This window comes from Vanessa tameamea, chromosome 20 (assembly GCF_037043105.1).
Source record: "Vanessa tameamea isolate UH-Manoa-2023 chromosome 20, ilVanTame1 primary haplotype, whole genome shotgun sequence".
NCBI classification, from domain to species: domain Eukaryota; kingdom Metazoa; phylum Arthropoda; class Insecta; order Lepidoptera; family Nymphalidae; genus Vanessa; species Vanessa tameamea.
The window spans coordinates 8,057,305-8,075,694 of record NC_087328.1 but is presented as its reverse complement, the minus strand read 5'-3'; the positions used below and the strand labels follow the sequence as shown (position 1 = coordinate 8,075,694).

The following is an 18,390-nucleotide window of genomic DNA, read 5'->3' as shown; positions in this document are numbered from 1 at the left end:
TTTAATAATAAAATATTTCTTCAAATTTTTCTTATCATTTAATGTTTGCAAATGTCGCAAATGTTTGCAAGTTGGCAATTGCAACCATCGACCTCCAAATCACAATATGAAAATATAAAATTTACGAGATTAATCTTAAAAAAATTACCTTAACAAAGTATTAATAAGAAAGCCTGATCTTTGTTTAGCATGAGTAGGATGATCAAAACGTTCGACAACCGCTATCACTAGCACCAAGCACTAGTGAGCAACCTATCATTATTTCCATGCTTTAGCAACCCGAAATGGAAACGTGATAGGTGAAGGGCTAAGAGCCCAAATTGTAAGTAGAACAAATAGCCAGAAGGCTTAATTATATTCATTGTGACCGATTGAATGACGCACGTCACGAGTACCATTGTACATGACTTCTGGTAATGATTTATCTGATGTGACTAGATTTATATGTCGAAACTATGTAAATAACCTTTTCTGTGCACTAGTGGTATACAAGTTCAGACCAATATAAAGGTTTTGTTTTTTTTTTTATCAAATAATTTTCAGTAGCATCAAAAAGTTTTTAGAAAAGTACGTAAAATCGTTGGTGCTACGCCTGATTTATTGAAGTCAATAGATATTGAAGTGGAGTCAGATTGGCAACCTATTGGATAAAGAGACTAAGGCACGAAGAGTCTGCCAGTGTACAAACAAAACTATAATAAAAAATAAATATTTCTTTTTGATTTTTTTAAAAAAAAGCCATATAAGAAATATAATTATTAGCAGTCATTCTAAATAAACAAGATCTATGTGTTTCGGAACCAGGGGTACATTTTTGGCGACTCCGTTTCGATTTCCTTTCTATAGTAAAAATCTACTGATATTTTTGAGAACCGACACATAAATTTGTTACAAAACATTAAGTAATAAGGCATATTATTCAACCACAGGTTATGTAGATGATAAAAAAGCGTCGCGTAATAACTATTTGTTTTCTTTCAGGATATATAATTGTTTTTTAAACAACATAACTTTATATTTCAATTGTTGGAAAAGAGTGACTGTGTTTCTCGCCGGTTCTTCTCGGTAGAATCAACATTCCCAACCAATGGTTGCTTTATTTTTTATATTGCTGAAAATGATAATTCAAAATGCTTGTAAAGGCCTATTTGAATAAAGTATACACTTCATTTTTATTATTTTCGTTTTGAATTTAATTTTGATTAATTAGCAAGAGAACTTAGGTATATATAGATTTTTAGTTTGACTGTAACCCAAATTCCATTTATGTATTTAAATAGACTTTCATTGATTATTTCCATTTGGATAGTAGTCGTCTGTGATGTGTTTTCGCTTTAGCGCTTAAATATGGTTAAGGCTTTGTTTAGTTTTCTCGCGTAATAAAGTACCTATCCAAGCACCCGCTAACACTATTATTAACATTTACTACATTCGAGGTCGATGGTGCAAGAACTACTGATATTTCCATATCGTACGTAACAATTAAACTATCAATTACAAATTAATAAAAATGATTTGACACATCAATATATAAGGTCATACTTTCGATCGGACACTTGACCGCTATTAAACGTCTATTCAAAAGAAAACTAGTAAACTAACGAGTCCATTAATTTTGACAGGCGTCCATTCTACAATTATAACACTAATATCTCGCTGGTAGCGACGGTAAAGACTGACAGCCATTACAGACTGTTTTAAGATAGTAATTGACAATGACCGACCAATTTGGGAAGAGCCCAGCGTCGAGGTGATTGGTCGTTCACATAGTTATGAAGCTGTTATGATGCATTCAATAATATTTTTTATAATATATATAAAATTGAATAGTTTTTTTTTTGTTTTTAATTCAGACATATCATAAAGTTACTGTCTTTGTTTATAATTTATACGATGTTTTCTTTTTTTGAACATTTGTTGGAAATTTATTATAAATAAGTTAATGGCAAAACCTGAACTTGGCAACATTAGCCAGATTTACTGCCTAGTGTAGTAGTACAGTAAGGTGGATAAATGGATTGGTTGTACTGTGTGCAGGCCCAGATTGTTAGTATTGAACAAAATATATTGGTAAGGCGTAATATGAAAAATTAAGATATTCATCATAGTTAGATATTTTAACCGTACTTATTGCAATCAAAATTTCCATTTTAATTCGACATCAAATCCTCCAAAACAAAATGTAAAACGTGATTCAATCACACACACACACATGACTACTATTGTTAGTGGTCTAGCGATTTGGAAATGCACGAAGGGTCTACTAAAATTGGCATCATAAAATAAAGAAGAGCCATTCTATCTAACATTTTAATCAGTATTGCGTAATCAAGGGCCAATTATCTGACTGGGAAGCACTTTACAGTTAGTCGCTCATTAACATGATGGTTCTAATGATTAGGGCTATTGTGTTGAACTTTTATTAATATCTTTGTTAGAGTTCATTGATTGATATGGTGCGTCTCCTGTGATAAATTATTTGAATTATATTCGTTTTCTTTGTTCATTTGAATACGAGGTAATTGATTTTATTTTTTATTTTAATTTTAAAATATAAACAGTTTTAATTATGGATCTATTTTTCAATATTCTTATTTTAAAATTGATTTTGTTATCAGTTATAGGTAAGTACTATATTACAGATAATATAGAAAGATATCCAGTTTGTTTTCAGCATTAATTAAAATGTTCTTAAGTACAGATTAAATACGAGAACTAGTGTTTACAAACTGTAAATGAAACACAGTGAGCAACTATATCTGTCTTAGAAATAGTAAACACAGTAACAGCCTGTAAATTTTCCACTGCTGGCCTAAGGCCTCCTCTCCCGTTGAGGAGAAGGTTTGGACCATATTCCACCAAGTTACTCCAATGCGGGTTGGTGTGTACACATATGACAAAATCTCGTTGAAATTAGACACATGCAGGTTTCCTCACGATGTTTTCCTTCACCGCCGAGCACGAGATGAATTATAAACAAATTAAGCACATGTAAATTCAGTGGTCCCTGCCTGGGTTTGAACCCGAAATCATCGGTTAAGATTCACGCGTTCTAACCACTGGGCTATTTCGGCTCACCAGAAATAGTACAGTATTTACTAAAATAATAGTTTATCAAGTATGTACTTACAAATCAGGCTCAACATCCGTGTAATGCCCGTCAGCGTCCACTAGACCTACTCTTATTGTAGGTAAGGTTTCGTCTTCATCATCTTCTACTTCTCCTCTTGCTTCTCTCGCTTCTCGCTCCGCTAATGCACGTGCCGCTATCACCTGATCGCGAAGTGTTTAAAATTATATCATTTATATCTTGAGTAAAATAATTCGCTTCGATGGGATTTTGCTTTCGGAGTTCCATGCCAGACTTTAAAAATAAAATTGAAATATTATACGAAACGTTTGAATGTACTGATTTTACAAAACAATTTGTACTAACTTGTAACCTTCTCTGCGCTTGTGGAGTAATTTCCACAACCCTGGACCATCTTCTTGATTTCCTCTCATATTGCCATTTATCACTTAGCGCGCATTGTTCATCGTCAGAGTCGTTCTGGAACAAGAAAATTAAGCAATTTTAATCATAATGGAAAACATAAATTTTCATTTGTTTGACTGTTTCTTATCGGCGTTCGAAAACACGCTTAATAAGTGCTCGAACATTAAACACGTTAAGATTATTGTAATCGAAGAGCGTTTGCGTTTGTGTGTGTTTCAATTGATCCGTGTGTGCATTCATTCCATATTATAAATAATATTAATTGTTTCATTTATAACGGTCATTAGAGAGATGATTAAGCATGCAGACCCGATAGATTGTAATCATTTTCATCCAATTCTTAGATTTTTGATTTAATGTTCTAGTATGTAAAATGTTATCAGCTATGAGATCATCTGGTGTGTGATCTAAGAGATCTGTGAAATATTACACAGAAATGAGACGAATTTCAATTTCGTATTTTATAATTCAATCATTTTAAAACTGCTACCTATTATTCTAAAAGCATAAAATACCTGTGTCATATAAATGTATTGTGTGGAGAAAAGCTATTTCATGTTAAAATGGCTTTGATACCTTGGACGTGTACTGAATTTTATGAAATTTTATACTCGAAGGTAATGCCAAGAATTCTGTATACGTATCATATTTTGTTATAGATATATAAGTATGAATCATTTTATTTATAAAATATTCTATCACTGTATATGTGACCTTGACTTTAGACGTAGTATAACGAATACGTATGAAATAGTAAATTAGTTTATTCTTATGCATCTCATTTATTTTATTCGCTACTCTTGTGGAACTTAGACTTCGAAAATGATAAGGTTATATGTCAGTTTATATGGCTGAGCACACTTCCTTCGGGTAGAACTTCTGTTCTGTGGGACGATTTGAGACTGAAGAGTTGAAGATGCACCTATATTTGCAAACGAAGTGCCCATTCATTTGATATTTTCTTTGTATTTTTAAGACCGAAATTATTCTTGTTTTTCGTACAGTAAACAAATAAACAATAATGAAAGTTGAACTTTAACTTCAACTTTTATGGAAGTCTTGTCTGATGTCTAGACAAGATCCTAAAATCTTCATCTGCTCTTGTAGTTTTTATTATTTGCTATTAAGTTAAAACTGTCTCTTCTGTCTCTTGGTTCTTGTGTTGTTAAAAAAGACAAATTTGCCAAGCCGGTAGAGTGTGTTAGAACACGTGAAACGTGACAACAGCTTTTGGGTTCACATGTGTTTAATTTGAGTTTAGAAGTCATCTTGTACTTCGCGATGAAAGAAAAAATCTTGAGGAAATCTGTGTTTTTTTAATAAGTTTAAATTGACTATAAAGTTTTGATGACAAATAACTAAAATTTTAAATAAATTTGGTGTCGGAGTTTTTTGTTTTCTATAAATATGGCAAATGTTTGATTTCCGAGAAAAAGGAAATAGTTTATATAGTTATATAATATATTTAACATTTAAACCAAATTTTAAGATTTATTAATACAACCGATGCAAATATCTAGCTTTGTTAATTAAATTCAGTATCCTAAGGGAATGTAAAGTTGTACTTTACAACAATACTCTTGGGAAATCATGAAGCATACTGCTACATCTGTTTCTTTGTTTCTTCATTTATATTCTTATCGAATTGCTGAGGAGATTCCCATCTGCTATATTAAATTCTGTCGACGTTCTAACACTTACGACACTTTAGCGGATCTAATAATGTACTAACGGAATTCGAGAAAATACACTCGAATCTATCGCGATTTTAGACTCAATTTAATAGTGCCAGTGTCCTAGGTACAATGCCTTAGAAGAATCTTATGGATGGCGTGTTTTTTTTTAAAAATTCATGTCATGTACAGTTGAGTTTAGTTTATATTTATTTTTATTATTAATTTAATTGCATATTCTTTGAGTTTAAGTTTGTTAATAGCATTGATAATAGTCAGACAAATCAATTTAATAATAGAAGACCGCCGAAGCCGCTTGGATTTCGTACGGAAACATGTCAAAAGAAACCCTTTAGAATGAATGTCGATCAGATTGATTTCATCAATTTCACTAAATTTTTTACGTAATTTTCTAATCGTAAATCGTTCAAACTTTAATCGAATATCTGTTACATTTGGATTTTGCTCTTTCCAACAAACTAATTTGCCAATCAGACTTACAAAATTGGATACGTTCAGGCTCTACTAGAAACTAATAAATATAAACAATATTATTCTCTATTGTATTGTCATTTGGTTGTCTCTTAATGGTGGTATATCAAGATTTTATTACTGAGGTATGGCCATAAATCGAGACAAAATTGAATGTATTAACTTATCTGAACACCCGCTATAGCAATTTGTTACCATGACACGACGTTATATGTACGTCGGTGAATGATCTTCGTGTAATTGTTACGGAAAGTGTTTTGTTTAAGAATTTAGTTGAGGAACCTTTTTTGGTTTTGTTTATTAAAAATGTATAACTATTGTATATGATAATTATTAGGGTAAAAAGGTTCTAAAATTTATATTATCGAAAACTACCAATAAATACAACGAATTAATCTTTTTTTTTCAATTACTTAAAAAGTATTCAGTCATTTTTTACAATCGAAATTAATTTTGTACAAAGAATCAATCAAATGTTCCAAAATAATTAGATCACATTAAAACTATTAATATTGCCATAAATAAAGCCATTTTCAAATGGATATATCATAAAACTAATATATATATTTTGGTAATATATGGGTAATTTTTAATTCCTAAGTTATGGTCAGCTCAGTAAACTCTTCATTTGAAATTTTCTAAATGTTTTTTTTATGATACTTAGAAAATCCTTGAAGACCTGTTTAAGAATGCAACGTTCAAGCAGCCACAGACTGTATTATAGTAGTTATAATCACGCTTACATAATATTAAAATCTCAGATAAGGTCTTAACAAAAACAACATTTATGTATAATTATAGAAGCGAAGTGGACTTGTGAGCTATTATCATGACTATATGAACACCGTGAGTAATTTTTTAATGGATCTAAAAGTATTTCGTCGCGACTGTACAGAGCAAATGACTCGGCGCGATCTTGAAATAATTCGAAGATGGCAGTAATTGCGAAAATAGTATTTTTATTTAAAATTTTATCCTGTTCTTAAAGTTCAATGGCTTATTGCATAACAACAACATTTTTGTTATGGGTTTCATTGATACAATATTTTTTTTTTAAATAATAATTTGGCAAAGGAATATAATGGGTATAAGAACTTCGTGAAGAGCACGAGCATTTTCTCATATAATATAATGTTTCTATTTATCTTACTATACTTTTAGCCGTTGGTCCGACGCTTGATCCCTTTCCGTTGGATCCAATTGCTTTACCACGGGGGTCTTCTTTGGGGTATACACATTTGTGTAGTAAATCATATGCAGATGGCGAGTCTTTACATTGGTCACCGTGATCAGTATAGAGTTAGGAGATTTAGGAAGTGAGTAACTCACCATTCGATTTGGTCCGAGTAAAAATGTGACCTTTCCTCCTTAAAGTTGAATTTCCTAAATTCATTTTTTAGGGGATGCTTACGTAATAATATAAAGCTATGATCCAAATTCCTCCTTTCTAAGGTACTTTTAGAGAAACGATTTTAAGTTTTAGTTGGTTCAATTTATAACTGATTTTAGACTAAATTATTTTTAGAATACTATCAGATACCAAGGCAGCATAACCTGGATACAATTATAATTGAAATATTGCAAAAGGTTAGATCTGGATTTCAGCCTGTGCCCTTTAGGTATTATTTCACGCTTTCAATAATTGAGCGTGACCTTTTCAATAATTGGGTAGAAATAGAAACGTGTAGCCTAGGAGATCTTACATTAATATTAACTTAGGATTTGTTAAGCTATTGTTTAACGTAGATTTAGACAAGATTCAGTGTAAATCATACTATTGATTCTTCTTAATCCATAACTTAGGCAATAAACTAAGGTAAAGTTCTGAGCTCTTGTCTTTACTCAAGGTGATTTTGGTACAATTTCATTGATTATTCTTTGTGTTAGTACCTTATACTTTTTGAATAATTCATCAATATTTTTAAATCAAAACAAACATTATGAATGAATGAATGCATATGATGAATTGCGAATTATATTTATTAAACATAAACTCATATTAAATTACAATCAAGTGAAGCCTTTGACTATATTTAATCGGAGTAAATAAAAAAAAAAATTTAGTACTTTAGAAGTTCTCAGAAAAAAATGCTTAATTCTTTAATTTTAAGCTCTATATAAAATCTCGCGTTAAATAATCTTTACGAAATTATGTCGTAACTGTAATCGTATAAATACTATTTTACATCTTCAATTTTCCTGATGTATGTACAATGTAGGTTAACGTGTAAAATATTACTCGAGCGATGTTTTTCAGATAAGTATCAATAGATTATTTTTTGATTGAAAAAAACTACAAAATGCGAAAACAGTAATTTTACGTATGAAATAAATACCTATCTAATAAATTATATAATTTAAACAACCTTTTGAGATTTATCATCTTAGCTCGAGGGTAATTCACGCCTTGTAAGTGTACAGTTTTCTTTTTTTTTTAATCTTTACGGGCACTGGTAACAATGATAAAAAAAAAGAATATTTATTTTAAATTTCGAATTTATTTTTAATTGGAATAATTATAATTATTTATGAAATAGGATAAATATATATATATTTTTAATATTCAACTATAAATTATTATGTGTTTCTATACCATATATAAAATTAAAAATATAAATTTAAATTAAAAATAATATTATACCAGTTTATGTTTATGTACATGCATGTATCGAGTTAAGTTGCGAGACACGTGTGCAAACTGCAATTTTAAAAAATTTATATTCAAATTTCCAGGCTATTGACCGTCAAAAATTTTATCATAAGCATCAATCTTATCTCTCTTAGTTATCAAAACGGATAATAAATTCAGGAAATTATAAAATTACGGTAAGATAATACGTTTCGAAATCGTTTTAACGTAATTTGTAATGATATATTTTAACCAAATTTATTTTATAAAGACGAAATACCACGCACTGATTAATCACGAAATCTCAGAAATTATAACACCGACAAACTTGAAGTTTGACTTCTTTTCTCCTTATTCCAAATCCGCTAAGTTCGGATTTTATGATACTCCGCTCCTAAGGGGCTGAAATGGAGGTTTGAGTTTTATAAATTTCGCGCGCGTAAAGCCGCAGGATCAGCTAGTCTTATATATAGGGATATATATTTAAACCGATAGCTAGTAACTGACTAGCATTGCACTTGTGAATTGAAGTGAAATTTCACGGGTATTTTTTTCATTTATAATTCATCTCGTGCTAAGCTTTAAAACATTTAGGAAGACTGTATCAAATTCTACTACAAAACTTAGCTCAAAACGTTTTTCTATAAGGAGAAAAAAAATCGACCAATATGTACCACATAGATGATTAGAAATCTTTCTAAATGGCCTGGTGTCATAAATTTTCTATAAACTGTATATTTCCACCGAAAAGTGAGTTATTACCTAATATATGTTAAAAAATCGTGTTATAAATGAAATAATAATACAGTATGACGGGATAAATATTTAGTGGTTAACTCCATTAGAACACAGATTGCACTTTATAATTTTAACGACCGACCAAATAGGTAATTTCTCGCTAGTTTGGCGACTGCGAGCATAATTTTATTATTCTACATTGAGTTAACGAGTAGGAGTTTAAGTGAAACTGCTATTAAATTTCCTATTTAACGTTAAAATGTACTTAACAAAGCTTTTATAAGTACATTATACTATTTATATCGAAATACTTTTGTTTTTAAAGTCGAGATGAAAAAATATTGATTATTTATCCGAACAAGCTTTACTAATATTCTATGTGCTTAATTTTTCTTTATAGTATATTTTTTAAAGTATAGGTGGCAGGAAAGGCAAATGGACCACCTGATAAGAAGTGGTCCCCACCGCCCATAGACATTCGTGCTGTTAGATATATTAACCATTCCTTACATCACCAATGCGCCACTAACCTTCCTGTCCCTTGTGCCTGTAGTTATACTGTCTCACTCATCCTTCAAACCAGTACACAATAAAACTAAGTATTGCTGTTTGGCGGTAGAATATCTGATGAGAGGATGGTACCTACCCAGATGGTCTGGCACAAAAACTTTAAGTTTGAAGGGCGAGTAAACCCGTTGTAACATCTTCTTACTTAAAATTTGAAAAAAGGTTTAGTAGAGTTAAATGAATAGAATATTTATTTCAAGGTGGACTCTGTCTCCCTTCAAATGCATGCAACCCACATTTAAATATCCTTTTTTTTAAACAAATGACAAATGAATATGGTCATATACATTTTAGGTATTAAATAATCGTATCGCAATTGAAACGTATTTTCAACTAACTAATCAATTTTTTCAACTTTTGGTTAACATAGAAGTGTTCTAACTACTGAACTATTCTCGGTAGTGTGTTTAAGTTACACTTTAGTAGTAATTTTACCAGGACATGATAGATAACATATATTCAGACTGTATTCATTTCCCGTTTCCATTAAACAAAGGAGGAAAGTTTCAATGCGGGAATTCTAGAAGATCCCTTGTGTCACGAACTTTTACAACCTACTTAACTCAATGTAAAATTCATCCAGTCTTCAATAAAGCCCCTAGCACACTGCGATTTATATAATAATAATAGCCTTTATTTAACAATCTTACATAATACGTTTCTTTCTCAAATATTAAATTTTAATATTTGACACCAGTTTCGCCAAGATTGTCTTGCTTCCCAGCATAGGCCTCCCCTAAAGCTTGCCACAAAGTACGGTCTTGTCTGTCTGTCTGTCTTTCTTCTCCATGTAAAACCTGCTGTTCTTTTTATGTCGTCTTCTCACCTACGACGTTGTCTTCCTTCCTTTCTTTTGTATTGTCTTGGATACCATTCAGTTATATCCTTGGTCCATTTACCTTTTTTTTATATAGACAATTATATATTTTTTTATAAAAATGTGAGCAGACTTTTATTAAATTGAATGTAGGTCTCCTACATAATTATAATAACCAAAGTAATGGGTATGACATATTCCGGATACAGTTAATAAAATGCTAATGCGTTTTTCTGATATAAAATTATCAATAGTGTTGCGGAACTTGTAATTTGATTGTGTTAATATCCCAATACCCTAGAGTACTGTTCTCGAACTCTCTGTATTTGTCTTTGATTTTCTTGCTAAAGGATTACGAGAATGAGTCTGTTATTGCGAGGTTAAATAACTCCTGTGGTTAGCTTTGAGAACGGCTGATCATCAGATGTTATCCTAAATCTTAAATATCTACAAGAAAGCGAAATTATTATAAATTTTAGACTATCTGAGAAGAAATATATCAAAATACGCCTAAATTAATAAAGTTATGGAATTTTTTAATATAAATTATATTAATGAAAATGATTCAGTTAATAGTGTATTTACAATTATCAGAGCGAACAGCTCGTATATAAAGATAGAAGAGTAATATTCATAAAATAAGAAGAAAGTTGTCCACTTCGCATTTGACAGACCCATTTATAGCTTGACCATGCTCATAAAAACTTCAAGTAAATAAAACTGAATACACATTATGGTAATCAAAGACATAGATGATAGGGGATGCTGGAAATGACATCTCTTTTATAAATTCACTTTCATGATATTTGAATTATTTATTTTAATTTGAAGTCTAATATATTAAATCCATGTGAGTTGTCTGCTATTATATAAAAATAACATCAAAACATAGCAGTTAATTTAATATTAATGATATCCTTCTGACCGATTTCAGACACAGTGGGATTATTCAGTGCTAATATTTTACTGCAAGCTTGTAGACTCTGGACTGTTCGAACCTAGCACCTACGTATCTAAGGCCATCATTATACCCAAAAATCGTACTGCGCCCTTCGGGTACAATATAACAATGCGTTCAGGGTGCTGATGGGGCTGCCGCGATTCTGTAGTGTATCAGGAATGTTCGCCGAATATCGGGTCGAATGATTTTATGTCACGATGCGCAACCCTAGTGTAAAGTCAGTGGCAGCACCAACAGCATAGTTAACATGATCGCCAGCAGACTTGCCTGCTTGTATATCAATCATTGTTGTGCAATCTCTAACGGAATACCGCAGCAGTGATATTTACAGTTTTTTTTTGTTTTGTTCTCTTCTTTAGTATTATTTATTGTACTAACACTAGGATAAGATAATTGTTACCAAGAAAATAGACATATAGTCTGAAATAAATGATTTATTATTATTATTATTATAAGGCGTTATAATATAGCTACTTCTTATGGGTAGATTATAAGGTATGTGTTTAATAATGATAGTTACAATACATAAAGTCTCAGTTTCCATAGTCAAGGGTCCTTTAATAGTAGTCATTGTTTTATTAATTAAATTATATATTACATATGTATAGATATAACTTATGTTGCCATTTCTATTATATGTTGCTCTGTGGTCGGAATCGAAACGGAAAGTTATATCGTTTTCGTTTCATATATTCCAACGGTTTCACTTTAGATTAGAGTTAATCCGTGATTTCTTTACATAGACTTTGTAGATAAAGCTAATTCAATATATCATTAACAAAATGAAACCAGAGAAGATAAAGTAGTTACAGCGTTTGTTTGTATTTAACGTGATTCTCTCTGGAATGTTCTATTTTTGAATACTTGTCTTAAAAAACGCGGGAAATGTTTCGAAAATCTTAAAAGTATTTCTTTTGATCGTAAGTTTATTTTATACTGCATTTATTCTTACTTTGCAACACGATCGCGAATCTTTTGAGAAGGTTTTCAAATATGATTACTTTTATTGAATGCCATATAGATCGACTGACCCGACTAAATGGACCAACAGATATTTGTACTATGAGTAATATTAAGAATCATTAATTTCATATGCTAGCTCACTAACCCTTCAAACTGAAATCCAAAAATATTAAACATTGCTTTTTGGCGGTAGAATATATGATAAATGGGCGGTACCTACCCAGATGAGCTTGCTCAATGTCTTACTACTACTAACTAGGTAATATTACTTAGAAAATACATGGAAGACTCCAGAGTCTAAAGTAATATATATTAAAATGTACTTTTATATTAGTATGCTAAATCTCGATTGAAGATTGAGTTTTCTTGAAAACTGATAATTGTTGATTGAATAATAGATATGCAAACAGCTAACTTTTCCAATTAAACTTACTCGATTTATTAGTAGGAATTATTCACAATCAACGATTCCAGTCTTCGTTAAAACAGTATATTTTATAATTATTTCTTTACTTGGAAGTTAGATTAACGACTCATTGTTATATAATTAAGTTTAGAAAATCTTATGTATATTGCAGACTATTTAGTCGAATTGCTTTGTGTTTTTTTTTTATCGAAAGTTGAAACCATCATATTACAAGACTAGCGATCCACCCGGCTTCGCGCATGTGCAATTTATTAATAAAGATAATGATATGATATAAAAATAATGTAGATTTTTACCAGTAAAAAATATTTTTTAGTATTCGATCACCGGTTCCGGAGATTACAACCTACAAACAAACACATTTTACTCCTTTGTAATATGAGTAGGTATAGATTAACATAATTTTGATGTTTGATTTCGCTCCATACTTCACTATTTTAGAATATATACTTCATAGTTTATAAGCATTTTATTGTATTTTAAATAGTCGCGGAACACACGATCGAATTCAAGTGCTTCTCGTGCTGTCCAAGGCACGATCAAACTAGCAGACTCTGTTTACTGCTACTAAGAATTCTTTGACGGTTTTTTTGTGTCCGTAGTTGTGGGATTCTCAGGATAGTATAGTTTACAAATAACGAACGAAAGATAAACTATATATATAATATGTATAAAGTAGTTGTACTCACGGATCTCTTCTGATGGTGATGATGTTCTAGTTTCATGTTTGCGCATCTGTTCAGAGCTGTCAGTCGTCTGAAGAGAGATTGGAGTGAATCTGCGTCCAGGAACGGATGGTCGTTTTGTACTCCTGATACGTCGATTGGGAACTGTAGGTCTGAAATAAAAAAAAAAAAAAACAATCTTATTACGATAGAAATCATTCGAATTTTCTAGTTTATAGGTAGTTACTATTTTTTTGTCTTTTCGAATAGAAAAGCAGACGAATAAAATGGTCACCGGATCTTTCAAGCAATAAACACTTACACCGTTATTGCTATTCCAACCACAGAACCCAAGATGTTGTGTCTTTTGTGTCTGTAGAAACATTAAAATATAGAGCAAAAAGAGATTCAAACTATTTTTAATATGTGATTTGTTGTTTGAAGTTGTATATGTTTCGGTTTAAATTGTTTCCCACGTACGACTATAAAATTTGACGCACTAGCGTATATTTCAGTAAAGTGACGCCACGTTTACGTACATTCTAGAAGCTGTCAATCCGCGTCATAAGCAAACCCTGTAGACCTTTCGAAACAATATTACCTACTACTTATTGAAGCGATTTTTCATTTATCATTTCTTGTTTTGGGATATCTCCATAGAATATTAAAATACACATGTTTATTCTTGAAACAGGTTTGCTCAAAGGATGCATTTGTTGTTGAAACGTCATATTTATTTAGCATCTACGCTTGTGACGTGGGTATGTATATTATACGTTCTGTTTTTATTATAAAATTGCTCGTAATTACAATTAAAAGTGAATTTGCTTTGTTATTAGAAACTAAATGTATGCCCAGTGGATACATATATCCAAACCGCGGATCCCGCAAATCAGAATATGAAATATGAAGCACTGAGTTTTAATGAGTTTAATTTGTGTTGTGTTTTGAGTTTTAATGAGTTTAATTCATGTTATCCTTCAGACCTAAAAGATTTGTTATACTTTCGAAAAAACGAATCTAAACATTAACAAAAATAAGTTGAAACTGAAATTTCTTTATCGAAAATCCGAATAACATTTTACGTATTTATTGTCATATTAATATTTAATTTTGTTTGAAAAACCCATAGTGACGATTTTTTTATATTAAGATAATTACGAATTTATAACACAAATTATCGTACTTATAATTTAATAGTTTCCTATTTACAGAGATGAGGATATAACTACTGAGCATTAAACCACGGGACATCGCTAAATGTATTGTTTTAATTCGTTTCTTGTGTACCACGCAGTTAGAAGTATTTCTTGACATTTATTCCTGAAAGCCTTCTCTTCGATTCGATATAGAAATTCTCTACTATTATTTATTTTAAGGAATAGTACCTTAAATACTTATAAATATCAACGAAAATTAAAATATAAAATCCTGCGTTTAGCTAAGTTACGTTACGCTTATAATAAAATAATTTCCTTTACCACAGAAAATAATCATAATTCTTTTTAATTATATATATAGTTATATTATATATATCGCACGTTTAATCCACCTTAAATTTTACAGGAGAGCTAATTAAAGATTTTAAGACTGTTTTTGATATAAAAATTTTAATATTTACTTTACTCGAAAAAATGTATTTTTAATTTGTAACGACTATTATTCTTCATGAGGCGGTGGAGGGGGGGGGGTCGTACAAATATTTTTTGTACTTTTTTTTAATCGTTAGTTATTCATTTTTTTTAATTATAGTAACACTTTACTGTTTTAAAATAAATTCCATATTCATTAAAGTGTCATTTTATTCTCATAAGTGTATGGAAATACAAAAATAATAATAATTCATATTTCTCAACTATATAACATAACTATAAATTTAACATAGGAAGAGGCGAAACCAAAGTTAAAGAAATCAAAGTTAATTAAATATTTCATAATTTGGGAAAAGTCATAACGTCGTTAAACATAATGAAACATTCATTGCAGACAATTTTATAACACAAAATGTTTGTAATAATTTGATAAGCGTCATAAAACAAACAGTGACACTTTTGGAATCGCTGTATACAAACAATATTTAATTAATGGTAACAGAAAACTGGCCTTAAACAAAAAATGACGTTTTATTACTTACTAGCTGTGCCCGCGACTTCGTTCGCGTAGTTGTCGGAAACACTATCATGATTATCGTTTGATTGCTCACGTTGGTTTTTGTTATTATAATCGACAATAAGATTTAATAATATGTTTTACAGTACTTCAGCGTAGATTATATTTTTAGTTTTATTTTCTTGTGGTAGAAGAACATACTGATTTTGCCCGCAACCCGATCTTGACAACGCGACATATAGTTGGCCGTGTGAAAAGCAGTCTTGACGTAAATCGATTCCTACGTGTTTAAATGTTTGGCCCTGTGATTTATTAATGGTTACGGCAAAAGATAACTTAATGGGAAATTGAATTCTTTTAAAATTAAAAGGTAAATCATTTGGAATCATTGGGATGCGAGGTATAAGCACTGTTTGACCAACTGCCGGATCAGTCAAAACTGTTGCAACGATCACGTTATTGCGAAGGAATTTTACTTGAAGGCGGGTCCCGTTACATAAATTTGGTGGTTTAAGATTTCTGAGTAAAATTATCGCAGCACCTATTTTTAACTTCAGGGAATGTGGTGGAAGGCCGCTCGGGTTTAAAGAATTGAGAAACTCTTGTGGGTAATGGACAGCATCTTCTTGATCCATTACATTATCAATAGATGTGTAGGTAGTTATATCGCCTGGAAGTTTGGTTAAAATTAGGTCGTTAATTTCGTCAACGCTACTATTTCTCGCCGCCAATATTGCCCTTTGACACATCCATTGGTAATCTTTATTTTCTATTTCGACGATATTAGGGTAAACTTTTGATATTAAATCCTCTATGCTAGTCACTTTTTCTCCTAAATCGCGATCAATTTCAATTTTATTTTCAGAATGAGGTACTTTTCCATCTCCTATTAAAAGTAACTTTGAAGGAAAATTTGTACTTCCTCCTCCCAAATGTGCTCTCATATTCGTAGATAGTTTTAAGGTATGGACAAATTTCCATAACGGTGAACTTTTAAGGCAAGACCTTACAATGTCTGCTCTAGGTCCTCTTAAAATTACCGGTAAAGTTTGTCTAAATAAATTACCAACATCTGTGTTTTTATTGCTTATTGTTATACGGTCAATTATGACAACCCTTTTCTTAAACATAAAAGAAATATTGTACAATAGTGTACGATTGCGAATATTTTTTTTGTTAACAATTCGATGCAGGTGTATCGGCATCTGGATGTAAGACAAAAGAAAAAGTCAATTGTAAATAAATAAATCACAAACAAAATTCATACTCTGCCAAAATAAACAAACCTTCAACAGGAAATGTAATAGTAAATCTGAATGACTTTTATTTGTCTTGGATCAGGAGAAAAGTTCATGAATTGTAATACCTGACGGTAGACATGTTTGCTTAAACACTCAATTTTGATTCCAATTTTCTGTCATTATATAGGACCACTATGTACGTATAGGGTTTAAAAAAATATCAAGAAGAAGTGTATTTATCGATAGACCAGATTTACAAATTTGGAGTATATCATATATTTACAAACCTACCTTGGCTGACACCGCCTCCAAAAATAACAATAATTTTAACTATAATATATTATCGTAATAACTTTGCTGACTTTTAAATAGTCTAAATATTTTTAATTTCATTTTACATAGTATAAATCTAAAAAATATTGTGATCATTGTTTGTTATTCATAGGTTTGTGTTAAGTTAGATTTAAAGTGGGTAGGTACATACTTATCTCCTTGCGTGGAAACACAGAATGTACCTACATATTGGTAAGTAGAATAAGTTACTTGATTATTAAGTTGTAGAATAATAAGCAATTATTTTTTACTTTTTAGAGCATATTACTTTTTTTCTCTTTTGAAGTCGGTTTTTTTTTTGTCAAAATTTTTGTTTCTAAAAGATTCGGCCGAGTATCGCTAACATGCTCCTTAGAATTGTTCCGTTCCCTTCCGTACCGTTACTTTGTCAAGGATCCTATGCTCAGAACCTTACCAAACTTTCACCATAGTACCCTTGAAGTATATCCTTTATAATAAAAAAAGAATCATTAAAATTGGTTGGCACAATTTTGAGTTATTCACCTATTTATCGCGCACATACATAATGCACATTTAAGACTTATATCGTTTTCATAGGGATACCATCATCGTAACAGGATAAAATTAAAATGGGGCCCCACGGGAAGCACTACCTTTCAAACAAAAAAAAATTATCAAAATCCAGTGAAAAGTTATGAGGTAACAAACATATAAAAAAAAAAAATACAGACGAATTGATAACCTCCTCCTTTTTGAAGACGGTTGAAAACAAATAATATTAACTTAAACGTAATAAGATAAACAAACCGAACAATAAGAAATTTAGATTGTTTCTCCTTTGGTGTTATTATTTCATAAGGTGATTATAGTACAACCGTGTTGAATATGCTTGAACGTAATAGAAATTACTTGAAATATTGAACTACTAATTTATTTGTGTAGTCATTTTAAACGATATTCACCTATTTGCTTATTTGTTTATTATATAATTTATTTTCTCAGTGATGATTAATCTGCATCGGTGAAAGTATCGCTCGCCATTTTGAACTTTTTTACGTGTGTAATGTAATTTTTATACCTTATTTATACCGTGAAACGTTTGAATTGTTTACTTGGAAAGTACGAAGGAATGTTCATAGAAAATTTATCTTATATCGTAAGTTAAAACTACAGCAGATTATGATTTAAAGGTAATCGATTTTAAACGATAAAAAATAATGAGCAAATAAGCTGATAACAAAACCTAATTTTGATAAATAATTTAACTATTAAGAATGTTAATTTTTTTAAGTCGTTATGTGCATTGCTACTTCGCAGA

General features: G+C 30.7%; 1 protein-coding gene across 4 annotated transcripts in view; it reads right to left on the bottom strand.

Moving 5' to 3' along the window:
- Positions 1-18,390, bottom strand: part of Cv-c (crossveinless c) — a 517,053-nt gene that overhangs the window by 233,556 nt on the left and 265,107 nt on the right. For all 4 annotated transcript variants that reach the window (XM_064218040.1, XM_064218039.1, XM_026641562.2 and 1 more), the window contains exons 3-5: positions 13,453-13,601; positions 3,437-3,550; positions 3,131-3,273 (exon numbers count right to left, since the gene is read on the bottom strand). In XM_064218040.1, coding sequence (XP_064074110.1) covers positions 3,131-3,273; positions 3,437-3,550; positions 13,453-13,601 — 406 coding nt within the window. The remainder of the gene's footprint in view (positions 1-3,130; positions 3,274-3,436; positions 3,551-13,452; positions 13,602-18,390) is intronic.